General features: G+C 59.8%; 1 protein-coding gene across 1 annotated transcript; it reads right to left on the minus strand.

Moving 5' to 3' along the window:
* Positions 1-1,342: 1,342 nt before the first annotated feature.
* ADSS1 (adenylosuccinate synthase 1) lies at positions 1,343-23,320 on the minus strand. The gene is made up of 13 exons (XM_033191088.1): positions 23,047-23,320; positions 12,483-12,585; positions 10,130-10,192; positions 9,166-9,216; positions 8,728-8,794; positions 7,816-7,923; positions 7,606-7,687; positions 7,283-7,409; positions 6,515-6,669; positions 5,320-5,444; positions 4,109-4,206; positions 2,637-2,786; positions 1,343-1,712 (listed from the first exon to the last, which is right to left on the minus strand). Exons 1-13 carry the CDS (start codon positions 23,236-23,238, stop codon positions 1,660-1,662), a joined length of 1,374 nt encoding a protein of 457 aa, XP_033046979.1. The 5' UTR covers positions 23,239-23,320; the 3' UTR covers positions 1,343-1,659.
* Positions 23,321-25,502: the final 2,182 nt, after the last annotated feature.

Consider the following 25,502-nt stretch of genomic DNA (forward strand, 5'->3'; position numbering starts at 1 on the left):
CGAGGCTCCCTTTTTGTCTCTCTTGCTATGTTATGAAAGGAGAGCATCTGGGAACACTCAAAGGCTGGCTTCTGCCTATGTGTCCCACCCTATCCCAAGGTGGCTGTGCTGCTGAGGGACTCAGGCCCGAGGAAGGAAACGCCCGTGGCCTGGGGCAGGGCCGTGCAGTTGCATGGCTTTCCTGTCGCTCAGGTCACTGAGGGCTGTTCTTGGCACTATCTAGAAAAGTTGCTTGAACCCCTGGAGTCACAGTAATCTCATAACCCAGCCTATGCCCCTGGGCCCCTGCCATGTGAGTAGAGCCTGCTGAACTTCCTGTGCTACTGAGACCAGCTGACAGCCACAGTGCTCAAAAGTCAGGGTCTAACTCCACCAGACTGGCCTTTCTGAAGGATTCCCTGTCTTTGAAAGGATACTGGAAGGGCAGTTGTTTTTCTAAACTTACTCCGAACTCTGAGCCACCGCACCCCGCCTAAATATGTTTTTTAAAAACTAAAGGCCGGGCACGGTGGCTCAAGCCTGTAATCCTAGCACTTTGGGAGGCCGAGACGGGCGGATCACGAGGTCAGGAGATCGAGACCATCCTGGCTAACCCGGTGAAACCCCATCTCTACTAAAAAAAAAAAAAATACAAACTAGCCGGGCGAGGTGGCGGGTGCCTGTAGTCCCAGCTACTCGGGAGGCTGAGGCAGGAGAATGGCGTGAACCCAGGAGGTGGAGCTTGCAGTGAGCCGAGATCCGGCCACTGCACTCCAGCCCGGGCGACAGAGCGAGACTCTGTCTCCAAAAAAAAAAAACAAAAACAAAACAAACAAACCAAAAAAACTAAACACACTGGTGCAGTGGCTCCCACCTGTAACCCCAGCACTTTGGGAGGCTGAGGCGGGCGGATCATGAGGTCAGGCGTTTGAGACCAGCCTGGCCAACATGGCGAAACCCTGTCCCTATTAAAAATACAAAAATTAGCTGGGCGTGGTGGCGAGCGCCTATAATCCCAGCTACTCGGGAGGCTGAGGCAGGATAATCATTTGAACCTGGGAGGCAGAGGTTGTGGTGAGCTGAGATCGTGCCACTGCACTCCAGCCTGGGCAACAGAGCAAGACTCCATCTCAAAACAAAACAAAACAAATAAAAAAACCATATTTAATTCACTTGGTCTCTTATATGGGCTTGTTCTATTTAATTTTCCGAGTAAACACAAGGCTTGGCTTTGTGACCCAAAAAACATGGGCAGCTCTTAGGAAGCTGCGTCGTCCAGACTCCCATCACAGTGAAGTGTTGTCTTTCAGTGTTTAAAAGCAATCAAGACAAAGTCAAATCAAACATGCAATGGCTGCTCCCATTCAGTGGCCATTGGAGATGTTTATTATGACACTGCTTCAGCTGGACACGCAACCATGTGACACTAATGTGTCATAGAAGGTCTCTGCTTTGAGCACTTTGGCTCATTTTAAATAGCAGAATTTTAAAAAATATACACAAGGCTGGCTTTCCAATGTTTAAAATCATTGTGGAAACCAACAGGTTGAACAGAAATAGAGAAGTACAGAAAACGGTTTTCCGGCTTTGGTGTTGGTTGTGGCTGCCGAGGAACGTGATTGCCGCTGTTTACACAAGTCCAGACACTGCCAGGTCTGTTGGGATCAGCTCGGTCTGCGACTAAAACAGCTGGATCATGGACTCTCTTGACTTGCCAACACCAACCCATTTGACTGAAAAAGCAGAAAAGACTGTTATGATACACACTGGAGGCAGAAAATTCAGAAAAAGTTTTCTTTAGCGTCATATCTTTCTGAGTAGTTCATCTGGTAAAAAGGGCTATTTTCTCTCCAAATGGAGACAGTTCTAATTTTTAAGTTATGAAGGTAGTACAGGCCGGGCGCAGTGGCTCACGCCTGTAATCCCAGCACTTTGGGAGGCCGAGGCGGGTGGATCATGAGGGCAGGAGATCGAGACCAGCCTGGCTAATACGGTGAAACTCCGTCTCTACTAAAAAAAAGAAAAAATTAGCTGGGCGTGTGACGGGCGCCTGTAGTCCCAGCTACTCGGGAGACTGAGGCATGAGAATCGCTTGAACCTGGGAAGCGGAGGTTGCAGTGAGCCAAGACCGTGCCACTGCACTCCAGCCTGGGTGACAGAGCCAGACTCCGTCTCAAAAAAAAAAAAAAAAAAAAAAAGTATCTATCTATAATTTAAAAAAATAAAAATAAATTAAAAAAAGAAGGTAGCACATGTTGGGGGACTGATCCTCCTGCAGCAGAAAACAGGATTCTCTTCCCTTCTCCCTTGGAAATGGCAACCTTAGTTACTTAGTGGCTGTCCCTGCAGGCCCTTTCTCTGTAGGTGCAAACGCCCCTGGGCTGTGAGGGAAACATACGACACACTCATATGGCTGGGATGTGACCCATCTGTTCTGGATGCGGAGAGGCAGGGGCTGCTGGCAAGGTCACACCCACACCCTGGCCACAGGAGCCGCGCTGCCCCAGCTCTGAGTCCTCCTCCCCTGCTGCCATCCAATATATTCCCTTGGTGACCACACTTGGTTTTCTTATTGCTCACCAAGCCCTGCGCTGGGATGTGGGCCCCTTGGGGCATCCAGGGTGCAGGGAGGGTGGCTGGGGATGCAGGGCACCCACCTGCGACTCCCACGTGATTCTCCACAAAGCGGATGTAGTTCTGGGCCTGCGGGGGCAGGTCCTCCCACCTCCTGGCGCCTGTGGTGTCTGCTTTCCAGCCAGGCAGCGTTTCATATTCGACTTCGACCTTCTGAAGCATCTCCTGGTTAGCTGGGGGAAGCACACAGGAGATGAGTGGGGCCCACAGACCTCTCTCTTATCACCAAGGAAGCAAATATTTGGTGACACAGCCATCCCCATCCAGGGCCTCCTTGCTCAGGGACTCAGCAATGAGGAAGGCAGCAAGTGGGCACGTGGCCCAGTTTGATTTTCTCAGTGTTGGGTGGTGAGCAGGGGACAGCAGTGGGGCTCAGACACTGACTACATGCCTTCCGGACCAGAGGGACATGACACATATGTGCTACCCACTCTGCTAGAACCTCCACTGTGACATCAGCTGAGGCACTCCAAGCCTGGGCTTGGAAATTCTAAGACTCTAGAATCCTGAAGCACTAAGGGATCCTGAAGCATCTATGTCCTCCCACCCCAAGAACATCAGCTCCCAGAGGGCAGAATCCCCCGCTCTGTGCAGGACTCTGTGGCTCATGGTAGAAGACGACCACCCTTACAGATGGAAGATGCTGGAACACAGGTTCTCACTGCACATGTGCTTGAGCCTTGGAGCCAGGCAGTGTTTGCATGTCCTCCTGGGACCCTGGACCACCATGAGGAGACCTTGCAGGCCTCAGCAGTGCATCCTCTCAAAGGTCAAGGGTCAGGAGGGTCAGGGACACTGCCTGCAAGGACACACATGGCTCCTGTGGCCAGGTGGCCCTCTGTGGTCTACACAGATCTGCTGAATGGAGACCAGCCAGGGGCAGCTCACCCAGGGCTGCTGGGGAGGAAGCCATTGTGGGGGTCAGAACGTGACCCTGGACTGAGGTTGAGGGGGCACGTCCAGATGCACACGAAACTGTGAAACCCAGGAAAATGGCATCTCCTTCATGCTTTCCAGAAGAAGGGGTACACGGGAGCAGAGATCCCAGTTAGTTCTTAAAAATCTCACCACAGAGCGTATTTTCTCAGATGAAATAGTCATCCTTTACATCTGCATAGAGCTTTAGGTTTTCCAGAGCCGACTGCATCCACTCACTCCTGTGTGCCTCCTGTGGCTCCCTGCAGGTGGGCCTTTTCCCCAAGGCAGCTGAAGGACCCCCAGGGTCCCAGGTGCGTAGTCTGTCCCCCTTGCCATTCCCACAGCACTGGAAGGCGCCTGCAGCCACCCCTGCCCAGCCAGACCTCCTGGGGAACATTGTGGGGAGAAACCCATGAGAGGCGAAAGCCATGATGGAGGCTGGTCCCTGGAGATAAGCTGCTTGCCCTGTGTCCTGTGAATGTGGGAACTCTCCCCTCTCTGAGAAGTCCCAGGTCCCATCTATTCCAATACCCATGAAACAGCCCAACGGGCAGAACGGCTGCCCCACTTCACATACCTGGGAAATAGGGAATCCTCTTCCCATTCAGCTTGTATGAGATGCCGACTTTAATCTCACCCAGCACGTCCAGGATGTCCAGCTTCGTCAGGGCCAGCCTGTGGAAAGCCAAGGGGCCAGGCAAACCCACGAAGTGGTCAGCAATGCTGAGGTTTCTTCCATTTGCTTTTCACCTCTCACTTCTGTTATTTATAGCACGGGTCCCCAGTCCCTGGGCTGCGGACCAGTACGTGGTGGTGGCCTGTTAGGAACTGGGCTGCAGAGCAGATGAGTGGCAGGCAAGCTAGCACTGCAGCCTGAGCCCCAGCACATGGTGAGGCTGGCACCGTGAACCCTGCGTTGCACATAAGGAAAGTGAGGGTCAGGGACCCCAGACGCCGCACCCTCAGCTACTAGGTTCCTCTGCTTCCTGTTGCCGGGTTGGCTCTACCCACCCAGGAGGGGTCTGGTTAATTCTCGAGGAATTTTGGCTGATGCTGTCAACCCTGGTGAAAGATGTGCGACTCACAGCCTTGGCCTGTCCAACTGAGCTGGAGAGGAAGCCGTGAGCCCAGCCATCACGCAAAGCCTCTTTCTGATCCCTGGGAGACAGCCTGAACAGCCGGGGAGACAGCCTGAACAGCCGGGGAGACAGTCTGAACAGCCGGGGAGACAGCCTGCACAGCCGGGGAGACAGCCTGAACAGCCGGGGAGACAGCCTGCACAGCCGGGGAGACAGCCTGAACAGCCGGGGAGACAGCCTGAACAGCCGGGGAGACAGCCTGAACAGCCGGGGAGACAGCCTGAACAGCTAGGCAGCCTGGGCCAGTCCGTGAGGAGCAGAGGGGCCTGCAGAGTGGACGCCTCAACAGGCCGGCACCAGTGCTTCCGTCCTCCTAGCAGGATGACGGTGCATCCTTTCGTCCTGGGGACTTCTGGTTTCCACATGAAGCATTTTAAGCTTTTACAGGTGCCGGAGCGCCCTCCTCCTTCATGGCACCAGCCCTGGGGTGAGAGTTTGTGCTCCCAGGGCTGGCTGCAGCACACCCTGCGCAGGCCTCCACACCGCTCACCCCTGGGCCGTGCTTTGTGGAAGGGTTGAGACCAGTGGGAAACCTTGTCCAAGGAGACTTGGTGGCCCTCAGCCCCCTGCGTCCAGTGCTGCTTGCCTCTGCAGGTGTCGGGAGTCAGGGACGGTCCCAGTGGGGATGGCAGCCGCATGGGTTGCTTACGCAGTGAATCCATTGACCATGTGAGCATATCTTAGAATCATCAGGTCGAGCCAGCCACAGCGCCTCTTCCTGCCTGTGGTCACCCCCCACTCGTGGCCGCGGGTCTGCAGCAGGTCTCCAATCTCCTACATGAGAACAGGGCAGATGTCACGTGGACTGTGGTGGGGGCTTTGTGCGGCCTGGCCCTGCTGCTCCCCCACCTCCCCCTCCCCACATGCAGATCTCAGAATCCCTGAGGCTGCCCCGCCTCCGCTGACAGTCCTTAGGTCCAGCTCTCCGACATCCCCACATCCACGGTAAGCCTGTCCGGCAGCTGAGGCTCACAACCGGCAGGGCCTGGCCCACAGTGCCGCGTGAGCCGGTGAGCACTCTTCCTGAACACACCCGACCACTAGGCTTTGTGAGCTGGGGAAGGCACCGGCAGCCTTGCCATCTTCCCCTCCTGCCTTGGGCAGCTGGAGGAGGTAGGCCTGGCCCTGCAGCTTGGCTTTGGGGGTCAGGGGTGTGTGTACCTCCTGACACTTATCCCTGCACCCTCTCAAGCCTCTCTGGAGAGTGTCCGCCCTCCCTGTGTTGGCTCTCCCAGCACCTGCCCTTCCTCTTGCTCAGGCACAAGGGCCATGTCCTTGCCCTACCAAGGGTCACAGGTTGAGGCTGAGAGAGGAAGGCTGGGGCCTCCTGAGGATTCTGGGGCCACAGCAGCTTCCAGAAAACTTCCTGAGGCTGGAGAGCTGGATGGGGTTGTGGGGGTTGGCTTTCAGCCCCAATTCTAGCTTGGTTGTGACAGAGGACCCCCCTGCACCTGGGGACAAGGCCGAGGGAAGGTGCTTAGTGTCCTCTCTGAGCCAAGGTGAGTCCACCAGCTACCCCAAATGAGGGTGTCCTGAGGAGCTGCAAGGCGCCCCCACTTGCCTGTGGGCCTCACACTCCGAGGGGAGTGAGGTCATGTGTACATGTGTACATGTGCACACCCTGTGTGAGCTCATGTGCTGTGGCTGTGGGAATAGGCCCACCCCAGTGCCTCTTACTAAGTCCCACCCTGGCCTGCACAGCAGGAAGGGCCCTGGTGGGAGATGGGGAAATGGTACAGGCAGGGTCCCCACAGGCCCCCACCCTGGCACTGCTCACCCCACCCCTGGCACCGCTGCCTGTCCTCCCTGTCCTCCCATGGGGTCCTGAGGGCCTGGGGACTCACGTTGATCTGTTCGGTGGGGAAGGCCCCGATGCCCACGCGTGTGGTATAGGCCTTCACCACACCATACACGTCACCTATGTTCTGTGGGGGAATGCCCAGGCCTGTGCACACGCCGCCCACTGTGCAGTTGGATGAAGTCACAAAGGGGTAGGTCCCTGCAAGACAGAGTAGGTTAGGGGGCTACCTGTCATCCCCTGTAGATTACTCTACCCAGCCCAAGAGGCCTTCTCAGTAAAGGGCAGCAGGCAGTTCAAACCATGGGGGGGTCCCCTCCGTGGGGGTCGCCAGCCTGGCCTGTCCTGGGGGAGTGGCCCAATGGGTGCTGTGTGCTGGGCTGTGTGGCTCACATAAGAGTCTGGGGTGAGGGGAGGGAGGAAGTTGCCCACAGCATGGCCTGAGGTGGCCAGGCCGCCTTGGGGGTGAGGGTGAGCTGGTGCGCCCGTGGGGGTGAGGACAGGATATGGCTGTACAGACCGTCGGAAGGGCTGACTCTGACCCACCTTGCCAGGCTCCCTGGCCCCACCCCTGACCGTGTCACCTTGTCACCCTGTTCTTTCATCTCTAGCCCAGCACTTTCTCCTCTCCCCTCCCTTGCTGACAATAGGAATACTAAGGACACGAGGATCATGTCCATGGGCATGGATGGCACTGTGGCCTTGGAAAGCGGGTCTGCCCCTCCCTCCCCCATCTGTTCCCACAGCTCTCCGCAGCTGGGTCTTCCCTGGCAGCCACAAAAGGTCGCTGGCACGCACATCCTCCCGGACATACCAAAGTCAATGTCGAGGAGGGCGGCGTTGGCACCCTCCACCAGGATCTTCTTTGGGGGGCCGTGGAGGGCCTCATACATAAAGTAAACGCCATCTCGGACCATGGGTCTGATCCGCTCAGCAAAGCCCTGCAAGGAAGGACCAAGCAGCAGAGTGAGCCTGTGACCTGGGGCAGAGGAGTCCTACGTCCCCAGGAAGGTTGGCCAGCCCATAACAATGCCTAAGAACGGGTGTGCCCCAAGGGTGTTCAACGAGCACCGGGCAGGACAGCCAGCCTCCCTGGAGGGGCACTTTGCAGCCCCCACACTGCGGCCCCGGCTTCACCTTGAGCCTTTTGAGTTGGCCTTCAATGTCTATTTCCAGGGTGGGGAACATCGACTGGTGCTGGTGGGCCAGGTTCTTGAATCTGCACAAGGGACAGTCATTGTCACCCCATCACGGTCCACGCAGGTCCTCAGGGCCTTCCCCACTAGCTACAGTCCCTTCCGGCAACCTCTCCCCATCCTCTCCCAGGACTGCAGATGGCTCAGGTACCTGGAGGAAAACTCATCGAAATCTGACAGGAGGTCGCAGATGCGGAGGCCCGTCCGGGCAGCTTTGGAAGAGTAGGTGGGTCCAATTCCCTTCTTGGTGGTGCCTATACTGAAAGATGAGGAGGGGGTGCCCATGAGAACCCAGGAGCCCCAAGGAGCTCAGGCATCCCCCTGAGGCCATGACCCCGCCGGCTCATGACTGCAGTGCTCACCATTGCCGCCTGTGTCTGGCTGAGCTGTGAGTGTGTGCATGTGTGGGTGTACGCACTCGCATGGATGTATGTACTGGTATGGTGTGTGCCTGTGTGTGGATGTGTGCACACGGAGTGTGTGCACGTGTGTGAGTGTATGTAGGTGTGGCTGTGTGTACTTTTGTGCATTTGCGTGGGTGTGTGGACTTGTGCGGTGCGTGCACATGTGCATACCTGTGCAAGCATGCGTGGGCGTGTGGTGTGTATGTGAGAGCAGGAGTGTGTGCCCTTGCCTTTGTGAGACTGTGAGTGGGTAAGTGTGTGATCATCACCTCTCTGAGGCAGGACACTCATCTGCCTCACTCCTGTGTCCTTGGCACATCTGAGGTTCTACTAAACTTTTTTAGTGTTCCTCATGTCCTCCCTGGGGCCTGTGTGGAGTCAGGAAAGGTGGTGGGTGTGACAGGCTACGGCAGGGCTTGTGCACTCCTGTGGGGAGCTGTGTGGCAGTGGCAGCCAGCAAGGACAGTGTGCAACGCCAGAGGCACTGGCTCGTCCGGGGGTTGGGTGATGCACTGTGGAATTTTGACAGGTGCCATTCTCCAGGGGCTTTGAGTGGGTGGAGGTACCCTCCTCGTGCCCAAGACCAGACACACCCCACAGTCTACCAGCTTGCGGGCCCAGAAGACTCCCTGAGGGTGAGAGTGTCCCGGCAGACTTACTTCTTCCCCTCTTGTGCCTGGCGCTGCACTTCCTGAAGTCCATCGACAGCCTGGTGAAAATCGAACACTGTGGGGTGGGCCAGGTGAGGGCACCAGGGAACAGGAGAGAAGCAGAGGACAGATGTTTACACATGGAACTCACCTCCTGCTGGCCTGAGTCTCCTGGGAAGGGGGTGGTCGAGATTTCAAAGAGGACAAACTGGGGTGTGACCATGAGTGTCTGGGGCTCAGTTTCCCCATCTGCAAATGGGCTAGGGATCCCTGACCCAGCTCCCACCTTGAAGCTCTTTAAAAAGGATAATGTACAAGCTAACGGAGCCATGCGGAACAAGAAGGCCTTGGGGACTTCCCTGATCTTGGTGGCCGTGGAGGAGCAGGGCCGGCTGGCAATGGTGGGGGCAGGAGGGGCTGTTCCCTGCGCCCCAGTGGGACACGTACCCAGGTGGGCTCTGTCAGAGATGATGAGCCTCTTCTCCCAGTCCTTCAGGCCTGTGGGGACACAGCACGCAGGTGGGTCCGTGTTCACTGCGGCTCACACGTGAGGGGCGAAAGCTGGGCTGGCTCACCCAGCTCCCATCCGGGGAAGGCATGTGGGGGCTGACAGGGCCACCTCTGTTGTGCAGCAAGCAGCAGGCCCGCCCCTCATTGCCTCCTCCCCAGCTGAGTCTCCCGGACCCTCACTCCACCCCCCACTGGGATGCCCACTCTCATGCCTGCAGGCTTCACCCCCTCCGGGCTGGGGAGCCAGAGCTGGTGTGAGTGTCTGGCCTTCCTCCCTACCTGCAGCCACTCTGAAGGTGACCTGCCCCCTCAGGGCCTCAGTCTGGGTACCCCCTGGTGCCCATGTCCCCAGAATCACATTCTCCTTGCTCTTTTCACACCCATCCTGCCCTTCAGCCTAAGGCTGGAGCTCAGCGTCCTCCCAGACCCACTCAGGCTGCTGTCTGTCCCTACCCACGCTAGGTCTGCCTTGTCCACACCCCCAGCTGGTGGGTCTCACTCACTGCCTGCAGGCCTCTGTGTGCCTGGCCAGATGCTCCTCAGAGTCCCCAGGAGCCACATCCTTCCCTGCAGGCGTAATTAGCCCAGCAGTCCAGTCCCCACTTCCCACTGGGTGTCTGGTCCAGGTCCCTGGCTCCTTCCCAGACTTCCTGAGCTGAGTTTGCAGGTGCTACCTGGCCCTGTGATGCCGAGGCCGCCAGCGTCTGAGGCCTCTGGATTGCCCGGCTCACTCGCTTTCTGCACAGGTCGAGCCAGTGGGTGATGAGCTGGGCCAACTGTGTTGGGAACCCACCCCCGCCAGTCCCCTCTGCGGGAGAAACCCTCAGGGAGGCTCCAGCCAACACAACCGCTCAGGGCACTGTGTCTGGGACAGGGCAAGTCTGCAGGAGCTTGGACCTACCTTTCTTTTCATTCTTCTCTGCTTCTTCAAACAAGCCCGGCAAATGGATGACCACACCGTTGCCTGCATGAGAGACAGAGGCATGAGACGAGTTGTGTCCCAGACACTGGAAAACGTACATTAAGAACAGCATGAAGTGAATGGGTACAGTGGCTCATGCCTGTAAACCTGGCACTTTGGGAGGCCGAGGCAGGAGGATCTCTTGAGGTCAGGAGTTCAAAACCAGCGTGGCCCACATGGTGAAACCCTGTCTCTACTAAAAATACAAAAAAATATCTGGGCATGGTAGTGCCTGCCTGTAATCCCAGCTACTGGGGAGGCTGAGGCAGGAGAATCACTTGAACCTGGGAGGCAGAGGTTGCAGTGAGCTGAGATCCTACCACTGAACTCTGGATGACAGAGTGAGACTCTGTCTCAAAAGCAAACAAACAAAAACAACCTAGCATGAAATGGGCACACCTATGTTCATAGCAGCATTATTCACAGTAGCCAAGAGCTGTCCATTGACAGATGAATGGATAAGCAGAACATGGTCTATCCATATGATGGAAAAAGTATTCTGCCTTAAAATAGGAAGGAAATTCTGACACAGGCTGCAATGTGGAGGGGCCTCGAAGACATGATGCTGAGTGAAATAAAGCAGTTACAAACGGACACAAACAGGATGATTCTGCTGATAGGAGGCCCCTGGAAGAGTCAAATTCATAGAGATAGAAAGTAGAATGGGAGGCACCAGGGGCTGGGAGAGGGAGACTGGGGAGCTGTTTGATGTTGCCGCATTTCAGTGTGTGAAGATAAGAACGTTCTGGAGGTGGATGGTGGTGATGGTTGCAAAACAATCACATTCCTTGGTATTTAAGGAGCTGAAAATGAATGTCCCTGCAGAAACCTGCACGTGGATGTTTAGAAGCTCTATTCACGATCGCCGAAACTCGGCAGCAGTCAAGAGGCCCCTCAGTAAACAAAAGGAGTCAGCGGTGGTCCCTCCAGACAGTGGAGTATTATTCAACACTGAAAACAAATGAGCTATCAAGCCGTGAAAAGACATAGAGGAAAGTTAAATGCATATTACTGAGTGGAAGAAGCTAATCTGAAAAGGCAACATACTGTACGATTCCAACTCCAAGATTCTGAAAAAGGCAAAACTACGGAGACAGCGTGAGTGGCTGCCGAGGGTTGAGGAGGGAGAGATGAACGCGTTGAGCTCGGGGGTTTTTAGGACGTGAAAAAAGTCTGTATGATACTCTGGTGGCAGACACACAGCATACGTTTGTCCAAACTGGCAGAATGTACAGCACCAAGTGTGAACCCTGAGGTGACTGTGGACGCTGGGTGATGGTGATGTGTCAATGTAGGTCCATCGATTGTAACAAATGCACCACTCTGGTGGGGCATGGCAGCTCTTGCCTATAATCCCAACATTTTGCAATGCTGAGGCAGGAGGATCACTTGAGGCCAGGAGTTGGAGACCAGCCTGGGCAACATAGCAAGACTCCCATTTCTTTAAAAAAAAAAAAAAAAAAAAAAGCATATATGTACTAGCTGAGTGTGGTGGCACAAGCCTGTAGTCCTGGCTACTTGGGAGACTGAGGCAGGAGGATCCCTTGGGCCCAGAAGGTTGAGGTTGCAGTGAGCAGGACTGTGCCATTGTACTGCAGCCTGAGTGACACAGCGAGACCCTGTCTCAAAACAAAAAACAAAACACAAATATATCCCTGAGCTCTAAACCCTTTGCTTGAAGATGAAGCCCTTCAGGAACCCCTGCTGCCTCTCCAAGGAACCCCTTTCCCTTTGCCAGTTCCTGCTGAGGCTGGCCATGGCACAGGCTCAGCTGAGGGAGACAGGACTTCAGTCCAGACGAGAGTGACCTGGAGTCTACGCAAGCCATGGTGAGCACAAAAGGTCACCCAAATGCCACGGCATCCTGAAATAAACACGTGGCAGAGGCCTGGAGTGTCGCAAGCTGAGGGTGTCTATGTGAGCCCTGGCACGTCCTGCCACTTGCGAAGCGGTGCCTCCTGGGCCTTGTTTCCCGCCACGTGGGGCCCAGGGCTGGGCAGGACGGGGCTGGCGGCTGGAGAAGGCTTCCTGCAGCACAACCCGGAGGGATCAGGGATCAGGCACTCCCGCTCCTGCGGGTGGATGTGACTGCCCAGCTGCGTTCCCAGCCCAGGCCTGCGCTATGCAGGTTTCTATGCACCAGTGCCTGGTGGGGCAGGTGGAGGCCGGGGTCCAGCCTCCTGCTAGAGCCGTCATCACCAGGCTCTGGTACCCTGTACCCCTGCGAGTGGGGCTCCTGGGCTGGCTGACACCCCCTTTCCTGCTCACACACAGGTGGGGGCAGGGTACTCACCAATGAAGGACACAGCCTTGGTGTTGATGATGCCGCTGGGCAGTAGGTGGAAGTCATACTCCTTCCCATCCACCACCACTGTGTGGCCGGCGTTGTTGCCCCCCTGGAACAGAAACCTGGCTGAGTTGAAGGCACTTGGGTACTGAGGAACCCCCGGACATGGACTGACCCACAGGGGCTTCCTCTATCCCTGCAGGGCACTGCTGTTGGATTTTGGGGTGCCTGGTTCGGTGGCCAGCTCTGCTGCGTCTGTGCAGGACTGGGATGTGAGCATCCTGCACCTTGCAAGGAGTGCAGCCGTTTGGTCACGGGCCTGTCGGAAGGGTCTGGCCCAGGCTGGTGCCAACACCTCCAGGTGGCTTGGTACAGGTCGCTGCAGCTGCAGGTCCCGCTCTGGAGCTCGCTCCTTTCATGCAGGAGTGAGGGCCCAACCCTTCCGCAGAGCATGAGTTCAGCCCCCGCCACGGCCCAACCTGCCCTCACCCTCTTTAGCAGGGACTCCTCCCTTTGGGCAGGCACCTCCCATCTAAAATGAAAAGGAAAAAGCCGTTCTGAGCCAGCCCTATTCTGGGGAACACCCAGCCACAGGCTCCCCTCTCTGGGGGACTCCTGCTGCAGGTGGGGAGAGGGCCTGGGACTAGGATGTGCAGACTCCAATCCCCTCCTGCCAGGAGATAGCCGCATGACACAAGCAGACTGTGCCACCGCCCTGGACGCCACTGCCTTAGGTTCCCAAAGGGCCTCTTGTGCCAGTGGAAGCTGGAGATAAAGTAGGGACCCTCTCCAGGTGCGGCAACAACCAAAGCCCTCCTGCCTTTTGCTTGGCTCTGCTTAGCAGGGCACAGGTCCAGTGGGTGTCCGCTGCTGCCCCCACCCTCTGCTCCTGCAGGCCAGGTGGGCTGGTGGCATGATGATTGCAGGGACACTCCAGCCCCAAGGCACGGCTCATAGGGCTCCCCTACATGTAGGCAGGAGCCCCTGCTTCACAGCTGAGGAAGAGGCAGCATCTCTGATGCCCCACCATGGCCCATTGCCCCTGAAGCCAGGCCCCCACCAATGGCAAGGGGTGTCCCTCCAGCACCTTTTGGTCTTCATGCCACCATAAGAGACCCGTGTAGGCCAGGTGTGGCAGAGCCTGGAGGGAGCCCCAGAAGCTCTCTGCCCCACGAGAGAAGGCCAGGTCTCCAGCCCCACTTCTGGCCAGCCACTGGATGGCATGGGGGACCCTCCCTGTTGCCCTCTCTCCTTGAGCTCCACCTGAAGGGTGAGCAGGGTCCCAGTGGGGTGGTGGGGGACACACACGGATACCCTGCCCCACAGACTGGTCTGGCCTTTCCTTCACTACTGCCCTTTTGGGGCCCACTCTGTCCCCAGGACTCCAGAGCCCAGATCCAGCCCCACCTTCCTGCCTCACGTCCCGGCAGAAAAGCCCTCAACTTGTCTACCCGTGGGGGATCCTCCCAGCCACACCACACAGCTCTCTGCCCAGCAGAGGGGTCTCAGCTCCCCTCCCACCCTCACATGCCTGGCAGTGAGGTGTCCTGGGCAGGCAGGACCCTCAGTGATGGCGTCCCCTCCCTCTGTACTAGCTCCTCACGATGCATCTGGACAAGATTTACATGGAAAGAGCCCTGGTGACTGGTGCCAGGGTAACCCTGGGGACAGAGGGAGGGCAGATCCAGAGATGCCAGGCAGGGCGCTTGCCCTCCTGGGACCTAACTTCACACACTGGGAGATTAGGCAGCACTCAGAGCCCTGAAGCCCCTTCCCAGGGCAGGAGTCCTCACCTCCACGCCCCGACTTCTGCCTGCCCTGCCTGGCTGGGCCCAGTCCTTGCAGGAAACCAGTTCAGGACAGTGGCTCTGGGCGGGGCAGTGCTGGGTGAACTGAGTGGGGATCCTGGGAGGTGGAGAGATGCAGGAAGCCCGGTGGCAGGAGGGAGGGTGATCTGAGGGCACCTGGAGGCCCTGGGGGAGCTAATGCTGCCAGGCGCCGAGGCGGGGTGGAGGTGGAGGGTCAGGGCACTTCCGCAGCCTGGGCAGATGGGCGGGGCTCTCAGCCTGTGGCGCTCAGCAGACCCTGAGTCAGCCCTGGGTGTGCAGGTTCAGTCCATCGGGACAGGGCAGGCCCTGGCGTGACTGGAACAGACTCTGGGTTTGGGGGTCACCGCACCCTCCTGGAGACCCCCACCCTTACTGTGTCCTTGCCTTGGCACATACATGGTATGGTAATTCCTCTCCGCGGGGGTCACAGAGTAGGTGCATGCCCATGATTGCATCTGCTGCCTTTTGGGGGCAGTCAGGGGTGAGGTCTCTGAGGACAGGTAGGGAAACAGAGATAAGGGAAGCCTATCCCTTGTACAAAGCCCCGCCTGGGGTGGGCAGGCCTCGCGGGATGACCTGGCAGTCAGGGCAAGTGCTGCCTGCCATGGCAGAGTGCCCAGAGCCCATGTCAGCAGGCCCAGGGACGCCCCGCTGGGCACACATTGGTTCTGTTGGGGACAAACACAGGCTCCTAGGAACAGGCGTGGCTTGTCGTGGGCCAGTGGGTGTCCAATGACCCCAGGGCCAGTGCCAGGCCACTCCCGGGAGCAGGAGCCAGCCCAGGACACTGAGCCTGGGGCCTGCTGACCCGCAGGCCCTCCCAGTTCTGGGGAGCCCAGGACGATGGCCCCGGAGAGACCCCAGTCTGTCCTCCCCATCACAGTTGAGGTCTCAGGATGTCAGGCTGCACAGGCATGTGGTGAGAGGTGGGGGACAAGAAGTCCTCCTGCCCTTCCTCCAGCTTCAGCCTGGTTCCCACAGCAAAGGCATCCAAGGAGGGCTGGACAAAGGGGGACAAAGGGGGAAAGCTGGTACAGTCAGGCCGGGGCTCTACACAAAGGCAGAGCCTTCAGGTCCAGGCCAGGGTCTGCCTTGCCATGGGAGCCACCAGCTAAGGCTGACCATGAGGCTGGCTGCTGAGGAGGGACCAAACATCAGGGCCAGCCCCACCCTTCCTGGAGAGGCACTGGGACCGTCCCTTGGGGCTGCCTCGGGCTGCAGGTGGATGCCAGGCCCCTCAGCATGGTGTGCAGGGCAGTCCGGAGGCTGCTGCCCTCTCACAGGGCTTCCTTCTCTTGCACAGATGCACCAGTGCCTCCAGCCCCACCGGTCTCCCTCCTCTCCTTTCCTGGCCCCTGCTGGCCCAGTAGATGGGTCTATGGATCCTGCCACAGGGGGCCTCTCAGTGTCTGCTTGTCCCAGGCAGCCCGGCCCTGAGCCCTAAGTCCTGTCACCATCCCCCCAGTGCTGAGCTCCCAGGGCAGCCGCACTCACTCTGTCTTTCCTACCTCATGGAGATAAGTGATGGGCAGAAGAGCCAGGGTTGAGTGTGTGCCACAGGACAGCTCTGCTTAGGCACGGCTCCCACCACAGCCCCTCAGGCCAAGCTCCAGGGTCCTCATGTCCAGCTGGCAGGCCTCTCTCTGCCAGGCACCCCACGGCTGCCCGGCTCCTCTAAAAGCAGAGCTGAGGCACCTGAGCTCAGGGAAGGCCATGGGCACATCCATTCTTCAGCCACCACTCAGGGTCCTCTAGGGGTTGCAGAGTCCTGCATTTACCTAAGATGCCCACTGCTGCCCCTACAGGTGGAGAGGAAGCCCAGGCCTGTTGCTCCTAGGAAAGGAGCCCCCTGCATGGCCAATGGGCTGAGCCACATGCTGTGAGCTGCCATGGGCGGTCACCCATGTTGCACACTGCACAACTCTGGGGGGTGCTGTCACAGAGCCATGGCATGAATCATGGCCCCTAGAGGTGTAGCAGCTGCAGGGACACATCATGCCACCTTTCCACTGTTTACCAGGTCAGGGACAGTAGATTAAGGTACGCCCCCAACTCTCAGAAGCACAGTGATACAAGGGTGCGACCAGTTTGGCCGGGCGTGGTGGCTCAAGCCTGTAATCCCAGCACTTTGGGAGGCCGAGACGGGTGGATCACGAGGTCAGGAGATCGAGACCATCCTGGCTAACACGGTGAAACCCCGTCTCTACTAAAAAATACAAAAAACTAGCCGGGCGAGGTGGCGGGCGCCTGTAGTCCCAGCTGCTCGGGAGGCTGAGGCAGGAGAATGGCGTGAACCTGGGAGGCGGAGCTTGCAGTGAGCTGAGATCTGGCCACTGCACTCCAGACTGGGCCACAGAGCGAAACTCTGTCTCAAAAAAAAAAAAAAAAAAAAAAAAAAAAAGGGTGCGAGTGAGAGAGAAGATACAAAGATGGACGGTGCAGAACACCTGCCTTGAGTGACCTGTACCCAAAGGCTCAGCTCAGGCTGGGGCCAGAGTTAGGGGTATCCAGGGAGCCTGGTGGCCCCCGGCACTCTTTACCTGCCTCCAGGTTTCTCCTGGGGCCTTCCCCTCTGTGGTGGAGCCTTGGGTCAGGACACAGCTCTGAGCTCCCAAGGACACTGGAGTCTCCCCTACCACTCTCTGCCTAGTCTGGCTGGTCACTCAGAGTCCCTAGGGGACATCCCTGCCAGCTGCCTCCCTGGTGGCAGGGAGTTCAGGAAAGGAGGCTGTCTCCATACTGGACGAGGGGAGAGGCAACAAGGCCCACTCAGGAAGCAGACACAGCTCTGAGCCCTGCTTTGTCCCTGTGGGTCTAGCCAGCTCACCCCTCTGGGGGCCAGGGAAGGCACGGCCCTGTGGCCAGCCCTGTCCCCACTGCCCCACTCAGGACCCTCCCCTCCAGGAGGCTGTGCGCACCCTCAGACCACCCACAGCACATCTCGGGGCTGCTCCTCAGTCCTCCCACCATTGCTGGTCCCTCCAGGCATCTTATATATGTACCTATATTTATAAGTAAATCTCTCTCTACATCTCTCTCCGTATCATCTATCTATCTATAGTCTGCCAGGGCTGCCAAAACAAAATCCACAGCCTGGACAGCTTCAACAATGGAATTTTTTTTTTTTTTTTTTTTTTGAGACAGGGTCTCACTCTGTCGCCCAGGTTGGTGTGCAATGGCGTGATCTTGGCTCATGGCAACCTCTGCCTCCTGGGTTCAAGCTGTTCTCCTACCTCACCCTCCCCAGTAGCTGGGATTACAGGCGCCTGCCACCACGCCTGGCTAATTTTTGTATTTTAAGTAGAGACTGGGTTTCACTTGGCCAGGCTGGTCTTGAACTCCTGACCTCAAGTGATCCACCCACCTCAGCCTCCCAAAGTGCTGGAATTACAGATGTGAGCCACCACACCCACCTGCTCCCCTCCAGGTGTTAAGGACCTGGCTCCTGCTGTCCTCCTGGGCAGGCAGGTGTGGCCTCCTGTATTTGACCTGTGGCTCCTCCAAGCCCTTTCCTCTCCCAGCGTCACCCTGGTTGGGCCTCCACAGGCACTGGGAAGGTGACATGTGGGCTGAGCTGGCGTGGAGTGGCCACTCAGTAGCTGGGGACTCCTTGGAGGCAGCCAGGGGAGAGCTGTGCTGTGACCTGGGGCTGGGCTGAGGGGCAGGGCCAGTTCCGGGGGCCTCTGCCCACCTCCTTGCCTCTGGGTTGCCACCCCACAGCTCCTCCCCACCACGCCGGCGCCACGCTCCTCCCCACCATGCCAACGCCACGCTGCTGACACCTGCAAGGCCTCTCCACACACAGGCTTTGTCCTTGCTCCTCACCTCCACACTGCCCAGATGGCGCATGCCCTGCCCCTGCACTGAGCTTGTCACCTGCATGTGTCCCAGCCTTGCCCTGCAGCCATCGTCCTGCTCCTGTCCACCCTGTCCCTAAACCCTTGGGATGCCACCTGCCGTCTGCCTGGCTTGGGGGCTGTCCATTGACCTTTGACCTGCCAGGGCCCCCTTTGACTCCCGGCCCACTTGGCCACTGCCCTGCAATCCACAGGCCCCTTAATGCCATGGATGACTCCTCTGGCCACAGCGTCCTGCTTGGCCCAGTGTTCCAAGGAGGCCCCTTTCTCTCCTGCGATGCAGCCCCCATCGTCAGCACTACCTGCAACAGCACCTGGGACGAGGCTTGCTACCTCCCATGCTCCAGAGCCTTCTCCCCACAGCATTAGCGGACTACATCTCTGACGGTGCCATGCCCCAATGCCACTGCACTCTACCTGCTTCCCCCTCAGCCCTAGCTGTGCCAGGCCCATGCTATTCCACCTCCTGGTTAAGCTCTCATGCAGGCTTGGGGAGGCGGGGACAATGCAGTGGTGGTTTGCACCTCTGCCCCTGGAATGGGAGCATCCAGCTCTCATGCCTCTGTGTCCATCCCCAGCCCTGGCCCAGGGCCTGGCTGTCAGCAAGCTCACGCCAGACAGTGAAGCGAGCAGAGTGGCAAGCGCCGGGGGAGGCCGATGGTGCTTCTCAGAGGCTGTGAGGCTCCTGGGGCCCAACCTCTTGGCACTGGCACCCAATGGCAGTTTGTATGATGACCGTGCCTGGCACAGAGCAAGGGGCCCTGGTGCCCAGTGTGCATGCACCTGTGACTACTAGTGTGGTGCAGTGGGTTCACCCACTTACACTGTTTCACTCCCTTCTGGGCTCTGCTTGCAGGCTCCCACCATTCACTCATTCCTTCAACACAAAGGAATTGTTCTTTGCCCGGTTTTGGTAGTGGGGTGAGGCCTGGGACAGAACCGAGGTCACTGGTCCAGGTGTGCAGGTCTCAGCTGCCTGGGACTTGTGTTGCCGCAATGAGGTAGGGCTGTGTTTAACTGCAGGGACCCTCTGTCCTGGAGCCATGGCCCAGTGACCAGCACCATCACCAGTGCAGAGGTGGGGTAGGGGGAAGACCTCTTTCTGGAAGCAAGCCCAGGCATTCCCTGGCCAAGGCAGCTGCCCCTCTGGCTCCCAGAAGGTCTCTGGTGCACCCTGGAGCCTGAGGCAAAGTGTTACCTGATGGCCCCTTGGAGAGGGCGCCCAGAGCCACGACAGCCACAGCACAGAGGCCCTCAGTGCATAGGACGCCAGCTCCCGCCTGGCGCTGCCACACCACAGAGGACACCGTGGGAGCACCCTGTGATCTCACACCCCGCATACATGGCCATGGCTTTCCACCCCTGTCTGCCAGCTGGACACTGGCTCTAGCTAGAGCTGGAGGGCATGGGAGGCTGGGAGTGCACTATGGAGACCCAGGGCAGTCCCCTTCAGCCCCATGTACTGGGCATGGCCAGACATAAACAGCCCTGAGGTCTGCACTGCAGCAGAAGGACGGGGATTCTAAACCAGGCCAGGACTCACCAGAGCCTTGTGGTCCTGGGCAGGGAGCCCAGTTATCCATAGGAAGTAGCTTGGAGATGGAAGGAGGAACTAGGGGGTAAAGGCCAGGCACTGCCAGCCTGGGAACGGGGGCAGGGAGACCCAGGTGTGCCTGTCCTCAGCTGCCTATCTGAGGGGTAGGAGCCGGACGTGCAGGTGGGACACACAGGGGAAGGAAACGCCATGGACATGTGGGAGGAAGCACAGGCGGAGGTGCCTGGGGACCCCTCGGAAGTAGGATGGGGTGTCCGTGCCCAGAGAGAAGAGAGGGAACACAGGACCCCAGCACAGAGAGGCAGGCAATGTGATGTGGCCGCAGAGCATGGAGGGCTGACCCGGCTCAGAGGAGACTCAGCCTGGAGGAGAGAGAGACTCGGGAGCAGCCAGGGGAGCAGGCAAGGAGGAAGATGGCACAGTGGGGCCAGGGGGCATAGTGCAGCCTAACAGACCCAGAGCCACCCTGGAGTGGAGGAAGGACGGCCCAGGTGTGAAGGTGGGGGTGGGGGCACGAGGTGGGGGATGCACAATATAGGCTTAGCCTGGAGAAGGGAGGCTGCCCAGGAAACAGGTCCTAAAGGTGGACCCAAGGCGAGAGACTGTGGGAGGCGAGGACACTCTCAGGGGCCCCCAGGTGCACTCTGACCACAGGCCCCAAACGACTAGGATGGGAAAAGAATGAGGCGAGCCGTGTGGGGCTTTGGGCAGCCCCAGATCACCTCTGGGCAGGGTGGAAAGTCCATGTCCAGGGTGAGCAAAGCAGCGACTCTTGCCAAGTGCCAGGGGCCACCAGGGGGCTTGGGAGCTGGGCTCAAAGTGATGGCTCTGCTGGTGCAGGCGTCAGCAGAAGGCAGAGCCAGAGCCTGGGTGTGCAGAGGCTTGGGCAGCCAGGGAAGGAGCATAGCCAACACTCAGGGTGGCCCCAGGCCCAGGCCACCCTTCGGGGACTTCAGCCCTCCTGGCAACCAGCCTGTCTCCCAGATGCGGCCCAGCCCGCTCTGCCCACTGCATGCACTTTTACCACCTGGACCACTCCGCCCTTGCTCTGTCCTCTGCTCAGCCCCTCGAATGAGAGGGTAGTTTGGCCTCTGTGCGCCTGGAAACCCCATGTCGGGTGCCTTCATCTGGCTTCAGGCATCCACACTCCAAGTAAGAAAAGAGGCAGTCTTCCCTGGGAGATCCAGCCAGCTCCTCACTCTGCCAGCCTCTGACGACATGGGGTGGTCAGACATGGTATGCATAAGAACAGGGGAGATGCTGGGAGCCCGGTGGCAGGGGAAAGCCCCCACCGCTAAGAGGAGAGATGGGCACTGTGAGGTCGGGGATCACTGAGCATTTGCAGAGAGCCTGGGGCTGGGGCCCCAAAGAAGACAGGTCCCTGACCTTCCCTTTGCAGAGCAGCACCCCGCTGAGATCCAGCTTGGTCCCCGCACTCACGGGTGGGGACAAAGGGCCAGGCCTCTGGCTATCAGGGTGGGCACGTGGCACCCGTGGGGGCTCCAAACGTGGCAGTGACTCTCATTCCTCCACACTTGAGCCTCCGTTCCCCAGTAAAGGAGCTCTTCAGGATGCTCCTGCCTCACTGGCTTTTGAGGAGGCTGGAGAGGGACAGCTGTGGGCTCCAGGGACAAACCTCTTTTACTCCCACTGGCTTGGAGAGCCAGGGGCTCTCTCAGGCTGCGGGGTGGCCTGGCGGGGGCGGCCTGGTGGCCCTAGTGTGGGATGGGCTCCAGCCTGCTGCGCCCTCCGTGCTCCTGTCTGCAGCTGCGAGTGAGCGGGGCTGTAGGGGGACAGGGCGGGGGCACAGCAGGGAGGGCCCAGATCCAGAACCACCTCCTCAGCTGGCAGTGGAGCGGGATGAACGCTTGTAGTGCAGCTGTGGCGGCCCCAGCCCGCCCTGCAGAAGTGCACGGCGTCCAGCAGAGCCGGCAGCTCCTAGGGAGGGGCCTGGGCCTCACCGGAGCAGAGGTCTGAGGAGGGCGGGAGCCCCGGCTGCCCCACGCTGAGGGCGCCCTGGAGGTGAAGAGCGGTAGGAGCGCTGGACACGCCGCCTGGCGGCCCGGGCCGAGGTGGCAGGGCAGAGGCAGTGTGCAGGGAGCACGGGCTGGGGACCACCTCTAGGACCTGGGGGATCTCCGGAGCGACAGACGAGCTTGCCTGCTGCTTAGGACGGAGAGCGGGTCGGGGAGGTCCCCCACCGTTCCAGGAAGAACTTTCTAGGAAGCCACAGTCCCTTCCGGCAGGATGGGCTCAGACAGCCCTGAGCCACACAGGGTGCTGGGCTGACTCCCTTCTCTGACACCGATCGTCGCGAGCCCCAGCCCTCCTCTCCGGAGCTCGGGAAGGAGGCCACAGAATCCGGAGAAGGGGCTGTGCAGGGGCCCTTGTTCAATTATTGGCAACAGCCCCAGGCGGACTCCAAACCCCAGACGCATGCATCCCAAAGTTGACCCCTTTGTGCCCAGAGCTGTAAGTCAGCCCACGGGCAGCAGACTTGGCTGCCCTGGCATGGGTCAGGCAGCCCCAGGGTGGCAGCCGAGAGAGTGCCCAGTGTCCAGCTCAGTCAGAACAGATGGGGGCGCTGAGAGCAGCCACCGGCTGGCAGAGGCCCCGCCCTGGGCCCTGGGGGACAAAGCGGGTCTGGCCTCCTCGGTGGCACTGCCAGCCACCAGGTCACCCTGGCCAGAAGTCTGTGGCCCTCCCTCTCCCATGTCTGGCTAGGATCATCCCAAGCACCCTCCCTCAGGCCCGGCCCCAACTGCCCCCCAGGACGGCCTGGCCCCCTTCCACCTCTGCCTCTCCTTGGCTGACTCACCGGGTTCAGCCCCACCCAGCAGGCAGCTTTCACCCCCTCCACCACCTGCCGACCATGCGGGGAGCCAGCTAAGCCCTATCCCAGACCCAGACAGGCCCCAGGTGATCACTGCAAATGAGGAAGGGGGGTGTCTCGGGGGTCCTCAAACCACCCTGGGGCTGGGTCCTCCGGTTCCCCCATGGAGGGTCCAGCGTCACGCCGATGGCATGCAGCACCCCCTGAGGATCGGGTGTCCCCAACTCAGCGACTTGTATTTATAGCTGTGCCCTGGCCCGCTGCCCAGATGGTGGAGGAGGGGTGGGTGGAGGGAGGGCGGTGTGTGTGGGTCGAGGGTTGTGTGAGTGGTGCGTGTGCGTGCATGGATGGGGTGGCCCTGGGAAAGGTGCTCCCGGAGGGAATGCATCCAAGCCGGTGAGTGACCGGCCAGGGCATGGGAGGACAGGGGCCGTCTGGGTCCGGGGAGGGGGGCTCGCTGGGCGGTGGGGGAGGGACCCGGCGCCCCAGCCCGCACCTGGCAGCGGCTGATGATGTCGGCGTCCGTGGCCAGCAGGTCCACCACCTTGCCTTTGCCCTCGTCCCCCCACTGCGCGCCCAGCACCACCGTCACGCGGGAGCCAGTCGCCGCCGCCTCCTGTTGCAGCCGCCCCCGTTTGACGCCGCCCGCGCCGGGGGGCCGGTCGTTGGAGGCTCGGGTCCCGGACATGCTGGCTCGGCTCTTCCGCTGCGCTGGCCCGGCCCGGAGCCCGCCGCCGCCGGCGTCCGCGCCATTAAATGGAGCCGGGCCGGGGCAGGGGGCGGGCCGGGGGCGGGCCAGGGCGGGCGCAGTGACGCCCCGTTGACCTCCGGCCGCCAAATTCCCGCCCCTTCGCAGCCGCCCGGGAAGCCCAGTTGAGCCTCGAGCGCTTTAGAGGTGAGGGGGCGCGTAGACCAACGGCCAGGCAGGCAGATGGCCTGGGGCCCCCCCACGACTTTGCCAACGGAGGTAATTTCTCGCTGGGCCGTCGGGGACCAGGGCTTGTGCACCGCGACCTCACCCCGCCAGGCCCCTGCCGGGCCCAGGACTTCGGGGTTCCAGCAACTGCGGAGGTGGTCGTCCCCTCCGGGGAAGGAGTGCGGTTTGCAAAAGGGGATCTGCGTCCTGCACCCCACCTGGAGGGTCCGCACTCTCAGGGAGCGCACCTGCCCCGCGCGGAACCCCGAGTCCCCTGGGCGCCCGCGCGCCCTCCGGCGGCCGCGAAGAGCCGCGCAGCGCGCCCTCGCCGAGAACGGCGTGTCCCAGCAACTGCCCACATCTCGGCCCCACGGCAGGGTCCCCGCGTCCCGCCCAGGAGCGCTGTGGCTCGGGCCTGGCTGTAGCGAGCAGGCGGGCTCCAGCATGGGGGTCTGGCCCTCAGCACCCAAGTCTGGGGTAAAGGGACCCAGGCTGTCAGCGTCACCTGGCTGGCATGGGAGCAACCCCCAGGGATGCACACCAACATGGGGCCCAGGTTTCCAAGAGGCCCCACGCCAGACCTTCCCGTCCCAGCCTGTGGAGGGACCAGGCCACAGAGGGAGGCGATGGTCTGCGAGGCTCCCGTGTTCCCGGCTGGTTGTCCTGTCTCGCCCATCCTGCCCCACCCCTCCCAAGTGGAGGAGGCTTGGAGGAAGCCAGCCCTGGTGGCCTGGAGAAGGGTCTTGGGGCCCCTGGGGGAAGAAAGGAGAATCAGGCTCTTGCTTCAGAGCAGGGAGGCGGGGCCCTTGGTTCCCTCCCTGAGGGCTCTCAGTTGCCAAAGAGCCTAGAGCCACGAGGCTCCTTGGGCTCAGGGCAATTCCAAAGCTAGTGACAGGGAGTCTATGGAGTTACTCCCTATGAGGAAGGAGTGGAGCTTGGGCCTGTCACAGCAAAGGTCACTCACAATGAGTTAGTGATTCAGGTGCAGCCAAGGACACCACTGCCCACCCTCGCCTTCAGTCTCCCCACCCCTCCTCTCTGGGCGCCTGACCCTGCCCCAGCCTGGGGGAGAGGGGCTGTTCAAAGCCTGGCCTCCCACCCCCTGCACCCATGTCCCCAGTCCCCTCTTCTTCCACTGGGCACACTGATACTTCCTCTCCCTCAGCATCCTCGCGGGGAAAATGCCATTGTGTGGGTTCCAAGCAGTCAGTGCGGCCTCGGTGGAAATGCAGTCTTCATGCATGAACTTCCTAGTGCCACCCTCGGGGTGACAGCTGGTGGGGGTTAAGCAGAGTACCGCCCCCAGCTTGGGAAGGGGCTGGAGCAGGGCTGGAGGGCTCCGAGGTTTGGCAGAACCTGGAGCCTTCTGAGAAGGGGCTGCACCCAAGGGTGGGACAGTGGGTCTGGGGGTGTCAAGGAGGGAATTTGGGGCACAGCAGATAACCGTGCAGGTAGGGAAGAGGCAGACGGCAGCAGGAGAAACCGAGAGGGTCACGGGACATTTGTTTCCAGATGAGAGAAACTGACAGTTTTAAATGCCCACCAGGAACCACAAAGTCCCATCAGACAAGGGGGTGCTCCCAAGGCCTAGCAGGGGCCACCAGCTCTGAGTCCTTCCTGGGGACACTTGGGGCTCTGCGCTAGCAGATGTCAGACAGAGGCTTGGGGGACTGGGGGACATGCTAGACCACCTCACTAAGGGGACTTGGACTGACCCTGCAGAGGCGAACGGTAGTGACTCACTGACGTCTCCAGGCCTGGACTATAAATAGCCACTGGCCCGGGTGGGGGCAGGGAGTTGAGGCTTTTCTAAAAACAGCCCTGCCCAGGCCCAACAGCTGGGGCCCCTGCCAGTCACACGGCCCAGCCTGAATTATAACACCCCCACCCCCACCCCCCACAGTGGGCCTGTCCCCAGGTGATGGGCAGCACAGGAGCCACCGAGCTTGGGGCCATCCATCTGGGCCCTGCTGTCTCGACGTGTGACCTTGGGCAAGAACGAGGGTGCATGGGTGTGTCCACCTGTGGGTTCCCTC

This window comes from Trachypithecus francoisi, unplaced genomic scaffold, assembly GCF_009764315.1.
Source record: "Trachypithecus francoisi isolate TF-2019V2 unplaced genomic scaffold, Tfra_2.0 Lachesis_group3, whole genome shotgun sequence".
Classification (NCBI taxonomy): Eukaryota; Metazoa; Chordata; class Mammalia; order Primates; family Cercopithecidae; genus Trachypithecus; species Trachypithecus francoisi.